The following is a 14,993-nucleotide window of genomic DNA, read 5'->3' on the forward strand; positions in this document are numbered from 1 at the left end:
ATTTGCCACTGTGGTGAAACACTAGCACAGACTGCTAAAGCGACACAGCAAACTCCAGCATCCATTTATCACGAGCTGGGAATGTAATAGGAAATCCACATGTGAATTCCTCAGTGTTATTTCCCCTTTGATGAAGCATTAATTTGTCCTAATTAGATTTAATACTAAGTTATTGTGTTGTAAGCATCTTTGCCCAGTGGAAGTGGTCCTCTTCTAGGCTTAAGGGGCCAAACGCTTTGTGTATTTGAAAAGCTTCCTTTAATCACACTGTAGCCCATATCACCAGATTTAACCCAATTATTACAGCTTATTTTCACCCTCAAGATGGTTTTAATTGCTAATCACAAATAAAAGGGGGCATCTGCATGCGGAGATGGCGGAAAAGGAACAAAGCAATTAATTATCTGGGTATTTTCAAATTTTAGCACCATAGCATCCTAGGTTTACATTTACTTCGTTCTACTAAAAGCATGTGTTGGGCCACCTGCCACTCAACAGTTACAAATCCATCGCTATACTATACTATTTTTTATTATTTAAAACAGTAAACATTATTCCACAATAAACAGTAGAATGCAACACGGCAGCATTGTGAATGTGAGCCCCCAGTTGTCATCTCAGAAACAGGTATTTTAAATTTTTTATTTAAAAGTGAATGTACTAAGTTTTGGCAATCCAAGCAAATAAAGTTCAAAAAGAGATTTTAAAAAAACAAGGCTGTAATTACCAGTGGCGGTTCATGGGTTTTAAAATAGAGGAGGCACAATAAATTCTGGTCTGGGGATTTCCTGCCGAGGATTATGATTATGATTATTATTATTATTACTACTGTTTTTATTATTATTATAACCATTGATTGATATAGCCATATTATATAAACAGAGAAACTCCATCTTTCTTCGATGCAAACCATCATGTTAATCAAACATAGGATTTGTCTGAGAACATCAGAGCTGTATTCAGGTCATCAGCCATGTTCATTACAGATCACCACCTCTAAACCCTGTAATGATCGACTTCCTCATTTGAATATGTCAATGGTTTAATTTTTTTGTATCTTGTCAGAGATAAGCACCCCTTGGTCGACATAACAAGGAGAAAGCTGTCTAGTGTGGGGATCACGCTGAGTCGTGGCAAGACCTCAAACATCTGCTAAAGGTCAGGTTTCCACTGTATGGAACCAATCAATGAAGCCCATAGAGCTTCCAAACAAAGAATAGTGTTTCACACTAGAGAAGGAACCTTGCCCTTCATTTAAAGGACACTGATTTTATGCACTCAGTAATCCCCTCAAGGCAAGACAACCCACAATCCATTGGACAACTAACAAAAAGACATGTGAAACTTGACTGAACTTATATTTGTCATAAGTTGGAGGATAAGTTGGATGTGCCTGATCATTCTCACATCACATCTACTGCTTCTTCTGAAAACTGACAATGACCTTTTGTTGTCGTTTGAAAGCGTTCTGAAAGCAGGAGCATTTGAAAGCAGGCATCTGTCAGCGGACTGGTCCACGATAGACGCCTGCTTTCAAATGCTCCCGTGTATCTATGTAAGAGCTCTGGAGAAGAGCGTCATTGATAACTATTTACAATGTTTTTGAAGCGTTGATCATTGAAGCCAATCACAGACATATCCAATGAGCGCGTGAACCAATCAGATGTGTTTAAGAATCCACTTAACAGCGCTCAAAGCGTCACATTTTTGGTACCAAAGTCAGTACTTTTGACAACTATATATGTAACTATTATAGCATTTTTCCAGTATGTTGTGGGACTAATGACTGCAATCGCATTTCACGTTTAAGTAGCCTAATTTTATATTATGGTTATTTTATTGTAATTTTCTTATTTTCACAGAAAAAATAAATAAATAAATAAATAAATGGTTTTATATCTTAATAACTATGTGGTAATGCCTATTTTACAGATTTATTTTAATGGTTTTTTTTCTGTTTGGAACTTGATCAATGAATGCAAAAGATATTAATAGTCTGGCATCAATGCACAAACAGCTTCACAATATGTACCACAGCTGCTACAACTAAATCAACTAATATTATAAAATGGATAGTCCTGAATCTCAATTCTGATTGGATGGACCCCATCTGCAGTCTCCGACCCCGTTTACACCTGGCATTATCATCTGGTTTTTTGTTATCAGATCACAAGTGGTTACACACCTGAGGACTGCACATTAAATAAATTAAATAAATTCTGCATTAAATAAATTCTGCATTCATATGCAAGTTACATTGCTGCTTGAACGCCATAAACAACTAACACCCCTTAATAACTGCATCCTCTACCAGCTGATACATTTCTATTGCTGCATGATATACACTGTCATACAACCTAGCCGTAATTCATTGTGGGACATTCAGGCACTACAAAGAACAATACTGGGCTCAGAAAGGTAAAAATTGGCACATGTTTGCATCAAAGGTTTCTCGAGAGCAGCAGACACAGTTCCACCACATGATGAATAGACCAGATTTCACCATTGTTCCTGGACGATCCTTTGCTCGCAGTAATTGCACTCAAATTTCCCTGGAGATCTTTACTAAATCTAAAGTGCAGCAGCCACATGCGGTGCACTACATGCCAAAGGTATGTGTAGATGTGTGTGTGTGTATATCTCAAAGGCTGTCGCAGCTCCAGGCGTGTACACACCTCCCACTGGGCCTCTCTTTAAAGGTGTGTCATGCCCCACAATGCCGCCTCCAGCTTGTGGGTGTTGCTTTTTAGCCCCAGGCAAAACAAAACTCAATAAATGTGGGCTCTCAGCAACCTCCTTCAGACCCTACCAAGCGGTCATGACGTTGAGAAAAACCGAGGCAAAACAACCACTTAGACTCAAATGTATATTAGACTATTAGAGTATGTGCTCGCAAAGGTCTGAGCAAAACTCTTTCCGTTACACTTTATTTATAGGTGTCCTTGTTACAGTGTAATCATACATTTTTATACTAAGTAATATTAAATAAATACATGTTCTTACTATAGGGTTAGGATTAGGGTTCGATTTAGGGTTAGTTGCTTATAATAATGCATAATTTACATGTAACGTGCAACAAGGACACTGTAAAATTAAGTGTTCAACTCTTTCTACTACATCAAGCTGTATTACAACACTTTCTCTGTCTTCTGCTTTCTCATGTCCACGCAGCACTTCCACATGCATCATTGGGAAATAACATGTGTGACTGCTCAAAGAGGGAAGTTGAGATATTGCTCTCTAATATTGCTATCCGGAAGTGGGACAATATTTCTCAAAGCAAATCACTCATGCCAGAATAATCCATGCCGCAACCACGTTACCTTTATGAGCCAACAAGAGTTCACTTGTTCGAGCGAATTTAATTAAGAGCACATTCCAGCAGGCTCGTCAAATAGCATAACTGCCACCTCAGATGGAAGTGCTAAAAAAAGCCAAGCCCTTAGAGTAACAGTCCATTTATTTGATTTGTGAAAGTATGCGCTGAAAACGAATATACAATACAGTCTAAAAGGCAGACATCTGGTTTCGCTTAAGAGCACATTCAACAAAAGCAGAGAAGGATCAGCACAAGAAGATAGGGCTGGAAGCCTGTGTTGGCTCAGTGGTCCATTCCCGCCTACAGAAAGCCTTGTTTGTGTTTCATTGCTGACCGTTTGCTGTCTTAGCTCGAGCTAAAAAGACTCTACCATCACAGAAACCCACATTAACACTTCCAGTGCACCCAAAATTACAGGAAGTCCCACATAAATTAAGCAAGAGAAATAAATTTTCCCGCTTTCTAATGTGAGTGTGATTCAGAAATAGAGGAATAGGCTCTGTGTGTGTCACTGCCGAGCATAACAGGATATACGACACTACTTACTCATTGCATCACCCCAGAGCTATTCAGACCTCCATCGCTATTGTGTCCATACACACAGAGAGAGGTCAGCCAATGAGGCTCCAATAAATGCACTAACATACTCTGATGTTTGACTGTACCGAAATCCTAAATGATTTCACCTGTGTATGTTTAGCACAATTAAATGCTTAAATATGCATAATTGCACTCAACCGTTCTGTAGTGCAGCCATTTCACAGCAAGACACAGGCACTGTTCCAAAACCTAGTGAGCTGCGTGCTACATGGGCAGCATCCTAACTGAAGCTGAACTGCGTAAGTAGGGGTGTGCAATACGGAACGTCTACGATAATATTGTAATTGTTTTAAGAATGAGCGAACTGACATTATTGAGTATGTCACTCGCTTTGCAAAAAAGAAAAACCAAACCTTATAGCATTATTTATGCAATTGTAAATGCAGTGTAAAAGCATTCAAGCCAACTCTGAGCTGCATTAAACAATCTGTGTAAATGCATCTAAATACTAGATCAGTGTTTCTAAACTGGTGGGTCGCGACCCAAAAGTGTGTCACAAGACTGTTTTGAGTGTAATTCTACGTAATTCTAAATGTTTTTCTGAACCAAAGCTTTTATTTTAAAAGCTGTGCATGAAAGCTGTTGACTCTTCTGTTAGATGCAGTTTAAGTAAAGAGAGCCTGAGAAAAACACGTTGTTCTGATTCAGTATCTGTTGTCAGATGAGAAGTTGACAGGCTATATGTTAGTGTAATTAATCTAACATTATTTTCATAACTTGTTATGAAATAAAAAGTCTCTCAACTCAGAAAAAAATTCTTTACTGTCCTGTCAGACTTTATTCTATGCTCATAGCGTGCACTCTTTAATTGCACACACAAGTGCAGAGGCGCACACTGTATATCACTTTATATATAAACAGCAAAAGAAATTACGAGCATGCAATGTCGTGGTTACCAATGCCGTGATTGTCAATGAAATTACTGAAAATTACCAATAATTATGTAACTGGTACAGCGTGTGTTAGCTGGAAAGGATTTGCATGCAGGTATGATGTTAATTCTATTCATCAGGAGCAGTTTCCATATTTGTATTGTGTATTCACCATAGTAACTGTTGTTTCTGTAACTCCAAAATACCACTCATACCAAGTTGAGTTAAGTTGGTATTGTGGCTCATACCAGCTTACTAACTTTATTGAATTAACAAAAACTAGTTTGGGACTGATGTTTATTTGTCAGTATTAGACATATTCTTACAATTTATGTTTATGTTAAGTAAAGTGGGACAGTACCTGTGTGTGTCTAGCATTTTTGTGAAATAAATGTGCTTGTTCTATATATATATATATATATATATATATATAAAAATATTTCTAAAAGTTATTATACATTTGTTTTTAAAAAACAAGCACATTTAACAAGCACTTTTGTGAAATAAATGTGCTTGTTTTTAAATAGCAAATATATTATAATTTTAAGAATATATATCATTATCATATATATATATATATATATAAAATTTGTGGAATTAGGTCAAATTCTTAAAAAAAAAAAAAAAAAAATGTGTCACCGGTTAATTTCCATGGGAAAATGTGGGTCCCATGGTCAAACCAGTTGAGAACCACTGTATTAGATGATGCAGTAAAATAAGGCTATAAATTATCATAATAAAGGTAAAAATCCCCTGGAAATCAGTTTATGGGAACAAATATTGCCTCATAGTGGAAAAGTTAAATTCTGTCACTGTTGTGCATTAACCAGCACACAGAATATGAAGAACATAAAAAGCTTTGGGAGTCACCTGTCCATGGCAGGCCTAAACCTGCCAAAGTACCAGCATAAAAACACACTCACCAAAATTTTGTCTAATTATTGTAATCAACAAAATCCAAGAAAATATAGAGATATCATTTTTGGCAATATTACACACATATTGCCAAAAATGATATCTCTATGTCAAGAGATTGCAAAAGTGACCAATTTGGCAGGCAAGAACCCAATGAGTCACACAAACATACACCTCAAATGATAAGCGAATACTCTAATAAGCATAAAAATACAGAATATACACACACATTGCGTAAAACAGTCTATCTTAATTAGATTTAACTATATTTATGTTTTGGTATTGAAATATATATATTTATAATTGACATATAATGACATTTTTCTTGCTTTGTCCACCATGCCTTAGCACCATATTTGCTATCATAATGATTAACCGATTTAGTGTTGTATCAAAATTCAACTAATAGTGCTAATGTTAGTAAACAAAGGATTCAATTATGACACATTTGACCCTGATCTTCTGATGCACATGTAACACACTAAAGGTGTCCCAATTGGTGTCCAATACCCAGATGATGCACTTGATTAACTAAAAAATCAAGAGTGGAATGTTGGACACATTATGCACTCAACTGTCGCAGCTTTCCTCACGTGGCGAAAGGGTAAGGACTATCAGACGCTGATGCTGGATGGCAAAATAACCTTATGAAAATAGTTAATAGTGCATAGTATGAACGCATAGGGAGTCATTTGGTACACAACTGTTCCCATTACTGTCATATCAAATTTGCTGTCACGTCAAACATGCTGCATACACTGCAGATAATGAAATCTGTCTCTTTCTGCATTTGAAGAGTTAAGCGCAAACCTGCACGGTGATTCACACCGCTGGGCTGTTGTTGCTATTGGATACAGTCCAATCACTGGACTGAAATGTCACTTCATCTGTATATTAAAAAAACAATTGCAGGATTAAAATTGTCTGAACTGACATACTTCATGATCTAGGAAGTCATCACAAGACTGTACATTTAAAAAAAACATTATTATGGCTGGTCTGGTTGAACAATAGAAAATAATCAATTACATAGTGCATAGTATTGCTACAACAATGTAACAGTGTTGACTAAACATTATCATGTAATTGTTCTTGTAACAGAGGAGCTCAGTAACATTTAAATGGAGGGTAGTTTTTTCCAGAGAGGCCTGGCTCGTACAGGACAGGGGTCAGTCCAGGTTAAACAGGACAGATTCCGGGAAAAGCATGCGTGTCACATGCGGTGGGCTAAAAGCATTTGGCATTATTTGATCTTCATTAGAGAACTTGCAAAAGAAACCGTAAAGGTTTTGTCAGTGGAAAGATGAAAAAATTTAAAGGTTTAAACATTTAAATCCATAAGTTTAAATGTCAAATACACAGAAAAAGTGAAGTGATAAAACAGCACGTTTGGGTGCGATTACAAAAGCATGTGATATACAGTATATGCATACTGTGCATATTGTGCTAATTTGTTTTATATGCATTAAATACTCAAAGTAAGCTGGTTCACATATATATAGTATACTACCAATTGGAGAAATCCAATGGAGAATACTGTATCCCACAATGCAATCAACTTGGCCTTCTAAATCCAAATGAAGCAGATTTCATCTATAATATTTAATCTACATCATGATTATTTGATTGGGCTGACAAAAGCTACAATTTATATTGACTGGATTCCATGATTTCATCTGCGTTTTCAACATCGTGGAAATTATAGGGCCCTACCAAACAGAACAGCAAACAAAAACCAAAAAAAAGCAGGTTTTCAAGCAGGTTTCTAGAATACGAACAAACAGTATGCTGCAAGTAGTATGCTAGTATTCCAGTATTTCCCATACATTAACTAGACTGTGGCAGCCCGCCACATTCTAATTTGTCCCGCCACAGTCTCAAAATAGGCCTGTCGCAATATTTAAATAACCGATTGATAATTGCACTTTTATACGGCAAAAATGTGACTCATAGAGCAAAAGAAATAGACTAGAACCAATTAAGTTTACGTATACTATATTCAAAGACATCTGAAGCCATTCCATAGCTTCATGTGAGGGACAGAAGATTATGTACATCATTAAATTTAAGTTCAAGTAAACTAACTCCCACTGTTCAGCACTCAAACAGCGCGTTGCGTTCGGTAACGACAGTCAGCACAGTAAAACTCTCCAATGAGATATATTCCCATTATAATACTTGATATAAAGGGCTGTGGATTGGCATAAAATGACTTTATCTTGCTGGAGTTTATTGCTGTTTCTGAACGATGTCATCATACTGGCTACAGGGTGTCTGTTAGATCGCACAACACAGGGACTATGAATTGGCGTCACACGCACAATAACTGGAATTTAAAAGTGAGAAGAAACATATGATCAATAAACTGTTAGATGTAGATATACACAGGGATTCTCTTTGTGCCGTGAACTTTTCAATGCGCAGCGCAACCGCGCGCTCTGACTCCATATTGCTTTAAGCACATCATTCTGCACCCGGGATGCGCATAAGCGGTTTGTGCTGCTGTGTTTTGAAGCGTTTCATGTTATCATGGTTTTGCTCACTGAAAGATTATTAATAGCCTATTTTGTTCTGTCGTATCTATCATGTCTTGTTGCATTATAAAAGCTGCACAATACATTTAAAATAAATGTCTTTTAATCTTAGATTATTATAAATACATATGTCTTTACATTCATATATAAATATAAATCAAATATAAATAGTTATAGTTTTTTTCATTTCATAAGAATACAAATAGTAATTTTAAACTTATTAACATATTTAGATTTTATAAAATTACTGTGCAAAGTTTTTTTTTTTAGGCTAGCATACTTTTTGCTGCTGAATTATATAGTCACCTAGATTTTATTTATTTATTTATTTATTTATTGGTCAGCCTATGATTATATATTTTCATTCATTTGTTATTTTTCTCTATAATGAAGTAGTGTGTTTAGTGCATTCTGGATTGTGTTTAACAAATCAAAGAGTGACCATTAGCTCCACAAATACAGATGTATAGATACAGGCCCCCACTAATTATTCTAGAAATAAATTATTTCAACAAAGGTAACCTCTTTTGCTACATATTTTTAATGGTTTAAATGTATACTCTACATGTTTGACCACTTATGAACTATCATTTAGCCTACTATATGTTGTGTACATGCTAATGTGACCTACCATCACCAATAAATAAATTACTATTAGAGCACAAATTGTTTACAAGAGAACAAATTTCTTCATTGATCTAATCACTTAAATTTTGCTCTCAGAATGCACCAGATTTATGCATTTAAATTTAAAATGTACATAATTTTCCCTAGAGGGACCGATGTCCACCCACCACAGTCTCATAAAATCCTGTGGGAAACACTGTATTCTATTTATATAGTCATGGACTGTCCACTACAAGGTTCAGTCTTTAAAACAAAGCATTCAATGGAAGGTTTTTCTTTTCATAAGAAGGCAGACAAGAAATGTACAAGAGTGAAAGGGCCTATATCTAACTGAATAATAAAGTACAAAAGTTCAATGTTTTTCCACCTCATTGCATTCACTTATGCGGCGTCCTTCAACACTCCTGGCAAACTACTGTCGCAATCCGCCTCCGAAAGAGAACACGCTAGAATGCTCTGCATTCAGGTTAATGCTCCCGGCCACCTTTAATGTTTAAACTCGAGGCATGTCAGCCATAAACCTCTCTCGTCGATAAGTGTTATATCTCTCCTTCTAAACCACTATTTTACAACCGCGAAAGATTACAACAGGGGTTCTTTATATTATGTAAGCCTAATCCACTGACAATTAAGATAGGAAATGTGTCATTGCCTGGCCTCAGAAAAAAAAAAAACCTTGTCACTCCCAAAGTAAAGGTGCACAAAGGAAGAGTCCTCAATAAATCTCTTTAGAGAAGATATGGAAACGGAGACTCACTGTCAAAGGAAAACAGTGCAGGGTTATAGTGTCAGTCAGACTGAACAAAGAGCAATCTCTCTGTAGGTTAACTCTGGTTCAGGGGAATGGCTGAACATAGCGGCCTTTATGCTGTGCTGCAGTGGGGGAGGGCGGTGAACGACCACCGGTCTCATGTTACGAGCTGTTTTCTTAAGCCACAAATCACATGGCCACTTCCAGCTCTTTACAGCCAGTTGTTGCCAATCTGATTGAGGACTGTAAATGAAAGCTGCATTGGTATTTTTTGCAATCAGATACTTTTCCATCATCATCCCGGACATCTTTGTAAATAACAGTGGTGCGATGTCACGGGAAAAAAGATGAAGAAATTTCACAACTAAACGATATGTGATTTTGGGCCATTGATAATACTTGTTTACTGTGTACTAAATATACACTGCGCATTCAAGGTAGTACAAAAGTCTGCTATTTCATGGAAACACTTATGTAAATAGTTTTAGATTTTTACAATATTCTACTTCAGACTTGAACTATAAATTAAAAACATAAAAACAACATGTTGGCTGCTAATTTTAGTGTAATTTATGGCATTTTTTGTTGTTGTTTTTTTAAATGAAAACATGTTTCTGTGTTACCTATTTTCATTTCCCCACCAGACTACAAGCTTAATTCGTACAAAAAAAAAAAAAAAGGCAAACAAACAAAAGCATTTACAGCTTGAACTTTCAGCTGCAGGGCAGCTATTGAGTGTGGAAAGTTCTGTGTGCTGATTAGCAGCGGTACAGTTGGTGACCTCAGGACACAGCCCTGAAAACAAACGACCAGCGTACTGTACACACTTACTCTATACACACAATGACAGGAGCCGCTCCATTCATCTTCATTCAGTCTTACTGATCAAAGACCACGCAGGATTTTGCTTCAACTGAATAAGAAATTAGTGTAACAGCCAATATTTGAAATATACAGTACCTGTCAAAAGTTTGGAAACATTACAATTTATGTTTTTTAAATAAGTCTCTTATGCTCACCAAGGCTGCATTTATTTAATCAAATATGCAGTAAAAACAGTAATAATGTGAAATATTATTACAATTTAAATTTTAAATGAATTTAAAAATGTAATTTATTCCTGTTAATTAGCCTTCAGTGTCACATGATCTTTCAATAATCATTCTAATACACTGATTTGCTGCTCAATAAACATTTTTTATTGTTATTATTATTATTATTAATATTGAAAACAGTTTTTGTGGAAACAATTATAACATTCAAACGTGTGGTAAATTAAAAAAAGAGAGATTAATTAATACTTTTATTCATGAAGGATGCATTAAATTGATCACAAGTGGCAGTGAAGACATTTATAATGTTACAAAAGATTTATATTTAATAAATGCTTTAAAACATTTAATAAATAAATTTCATAAATGCAAATAAATGCTGTTTATTGAAATTTCTATTCATAAAACAATCCTGAAAAAAGCATCATCACTTCCACAAAAATGTTAAGCAGCACACATGTTTTTGAGCACCAAATCAGCATATTAGAATGATTTCTGTAGATCATGTGACACTGAAGACTAGAGTAATGATGCTGAAAATTCAGCTTTGCATCACAGGAATAAATTACATTTTAAAATGTATTCAAATAGAAAACAGTTCTTTTAATTTGAATAATATTTTGCAATATTATTGTTTTACTGTATTTTTGATTAAATAAATGCAGCCTTGGCGAGTGTAAGAGACTTTATTTTATTATACATATTTCTACTTTATACCCATAACTTAAAATATTTAGAATTTTTACATTTTAAATTGCAATAATATATTATTGGATATTTTCGGATTTATATATTAGTGAGGATGTATTTGATGCTCATGTTATCACAATATTTAAAATGGCTTATTCTATTAAAATGTCAACAGAATGTTAAATTAGAGATGCACATAAGCAGCTAGCTGTACTAACTGTAATAATAAAAACAGGAATACATTTTTTTTTTTTAAATAGCTTTAAAAAAGCTGATCAGATTAAATTAAAAATGTACATTTTAGAAATAAGGGTATAATCATGACAAACGCGTTGTTGTTTTAAAACTACAACATTTTTATGGTGGATAGAAATTTACATGTAATTACATTTTACCACTGACAAAATAATAACTCTAAATTATCTATAAACATTACGGAGAGCACAGGAAATTATGAAACTATATATATTAATTAATGAAAACAGGGCAGAATTGTTTTATGGTACTGGCCATTTACACAGATGTGTTACATTGGTCCAACTGTTTGCAAAATGCACTATCATGATTGCAACAAGCTTGACAAAGGAAAAATACTATAAATAAAGATTTTAGATAATTCGATGAGAAATCCTGGTGCAAAACGCTAAAGAAGAACCATAATTATAAATCTCGTTACTTGTCACAAAGTCATCGTTCAAAAAAAACACGTTATATACAAAGAGCAAATGTTTTAATTCGGAATTAAAAAGGTATAAAAATCACAAGCTGACAACTAATATTACAAACCACCACCGTTGACTGAGATCCAAATATAGCTCTACTACAAGACTCCATTGCCTGACTGACTTCCAAGCCTGTTTCCATGTACAAAACGATAAAAACCTAGAATAAGCTGACGTTTAACAGGCTCTTCAAAAATGCCATATTCTCACTAAGATCTCCCGCTCCTAATACATAATTTTCGCAGCATGTTAGCCGTTGTCTTACCGTCAGTTCGGGATTGTCGTGGTCGCGGTGAGTGACGGCTCGGATGACTCCGGCTCGCCATGACCAGCGCGCGATCTGCGCGGGCTCCAGCGGCTCCTCTCCGCTCACGCACAGGAACCGCTTCCCGACCACCATGGCGAAAAACCCTCGAAAACTTCAACACCCGCACCCTACCGTCCGCACATTTACACCGTTAGACTGCGTTCTGAACAAAAAGAAAGAAATAACCGTGATTTTTTTCGCCTTTTGCGTGTCAACCGCAACCCGGGGGATTTAAATTTCTCTCAGCCTCCACCCGCGAATGGTCGCTCTCGCGCTCCGTGAAACTGAACACTGGACCGTATCACTGCGAACGTAAAACTGATATCCCTCCGCCTCAACAACTCACAAGTCCATGTAAAACCGCAACAGGGAGATGTCTACGTCCGCCAGACAGATTCATTCTCAATGGGAGACTAGCTGATTTTCTACTACATGCCAGTGTGCTGAAAATAGTGCTTAGTTGTTGTTGTTTGTTGTTGTTTTTGGTATATTAACAGGCTGCGCAGGGACGAACATAATAACAATTATTAATTATTATCAATTATTAATTATTTTAATTGTTATAAAAAAATCTATCAACATATTTTATGATTTCTTTATATTTATGAGACAATCAGTATATTTCTGTATAATTATAATTAATTATAAATAATATGTGTGTGTGTGTGTGTGTGTGTGATTCATTTATAATTTATTTATAATTAATAATAAATTATATAATTAATACTTTTATAATTAAAGATATGTATAGATAATATTTGGATATTAATAATTCTATAAAAATAGCATGTTTCTTTTCATTCTGTCATACAATCATACAGATGGAAATCTTATTTCCTTCACACTTTTGCAAGTTTATAGCTGACCTGTGGACTGTTCGTTGATGAGCACAAGAGGAGTGCTGATATAGGGAAGCACATCCAAGGGATACAATCAGTCCGTGTCACCTTCAGGTCAGAGCAGAAGATGGAGACAGATATCTCAAGGCTGATAGAATCACAAATCATAGAGTGTCACTGTGATGGTTGTTGGTGCAGACACTCTGCTGAAAGCAGGACGGCTAATCTGTGCCTGACTGAAATGTTGAATGCAATATGGCACAATTCCAATTTGCAGCTTCTTGAGCATCGGAAGCAGCAATGGAGAGAATACAAAAAAAATCACACAATAGTAATACATTTTTCTGTTTCTTCACACGCAGTGTGTATGTAACGTAATTACAAGATGTACTGTACTATGATTGCATGGTTGAATTCATTGTATAACAAGACTTCACTTTAATATAGACCTATTGTTATGTCAACATTAAACATATTACAGATGAAAGAAAGGATAGATGAAAGAAATAATTAGGCCTACCTTCTGCTAAGAGTAAAAAGTGTTATTACCCAATATGTGCTTAATTCACAAAGAGAAAATTAGATGCTTAACACCTTAGATGTTTAATTAGGCTTCATGAAGTTGCAAGATGCAGAATATCTCTCATCTTATAGGAACAATAAGATTACCAATAGAGACCACAATTCACAGATGTCATCTGTTGGTGGATGTGTTCCACTGGATGGGTATGCCTGATGTATTTCAATCAGTTAGAAAGCATCACCACCATCCTTCCTCTCTTGGGGAGATTGCTATTATGTATTCACAACAGATACTGATAGATATAATACACGTGTATAGTTCAGTATGAAAGAGGGAAATATAAAAGAGGGAAATTACAGTTTCAAACAATTGTGATTCATGAACTATTTGCATTTCCCCCCATAGTCTAAAAACAACATTTTTGCTTACACATTAAATCATATATTTAGCAGCTACAATATAGATTCGATTTCTTTTCTTGTTCAAAAGATATAACATTGATTCTTGTTCAGATAGCTCAGGTCCAGGGTTCATATCTGTCACTTTGAACTCTAATCCCTTTTTAAGAATTAAATTAAATTTAAAATCCTAATGGTGGTATTTATGATGCAGTTTTTAAGACAGCCTATATACAGCAGTAGATAGACAGACATACAGACAGACAGACAGATGATAGACAGATAGATAGATAGATAGATAGATAGATAGATAGATAGATAGATAGATAGATAGATAGATAGATAGATAGATTTACATTTAAATTTAATCATTTAGCAGACGATTTTGCCCAAAGCGACTTAAAAATGAGAAGTAATAGAAGCAGCTGAACAAACAAAAGAGCAATGTAAGTGCTGTGACTAAGTCCCAGTTAGTCTGCAGTACACGTAACAAGGTTTTGTTTTTAATATTGTAAACACAGATAGAATAGAAATAAAATGGAAAGTGTTAGTATTAATGGGTCAAGAAGGTAGACAAAACATCCCCCTATCTGTTTTTGCATTACAACGCCAAAAAGACCAAAGAGTTTTTATTTTCAACGCTTTTACATTTGATTGGTCTGTACCTCCTCCCGGTGTCTACGAACCAATCAGCATCGAAAGCGTTGAGAGTTTGATGTTTGCGTCTTGGAAACGACGTCACTTAACAAACATTTTAACTGGCCAACCCATGCCCGAGTTTCATGTAAACAAATCATATTAGCCAATCACGTAAAGGAAGAGCGGGCCGTTAAATTAAATTATT

General features: G+C 35.4%; 1 protein-coding gene across 4 annotated transcripts in view; it reads right to left on the bottom strand.

Moving 5' to 3' along the window:
* jmjd1cb (jumonji domain containing 1Cb) overlaps nucleotides 1-12,667 on the bottom strand; it is a 149,314-nt gene extending 136,647 nt beyond the window's left edge. For all 4 annotated transcript variants that reach the window (XM_051915026.1, XM_051915025.1, XM_051915024.1 and 1 more), the window contains exon 1: nucleotides 12,348-12,667. In XM_051915026.1, coding sequence (XP_051770986.1) covers nucleotides 12,348-12,482 — 135 coding nt within the window. In that variant the 5' untranslated portion in view covers nucleotides 12,483-12,667. The remainder of the gene's footprint in view (nucleotides 1-12,347) is intronic.
* Nucleotides 12,668-14,993: the final 2,326 nt, after the last annotated feature.

This window comes from Ctenopharyngodon idella, chromosome 12, assembly GCF_019924925.1.
Source record: "Ctenopharyngodon idella isolate HZGC_01 chromosome 12, HZGC01, whole genome shotgun sequence".
Taxonomy (NCBI): domain Eukaryota; kingdom Metazoa; phylum Chordata; class Actinopteri; order Cypriniformes; family Xenocyprididae; genus Ctenopharyngodon; species Ctenopharyngodon idella.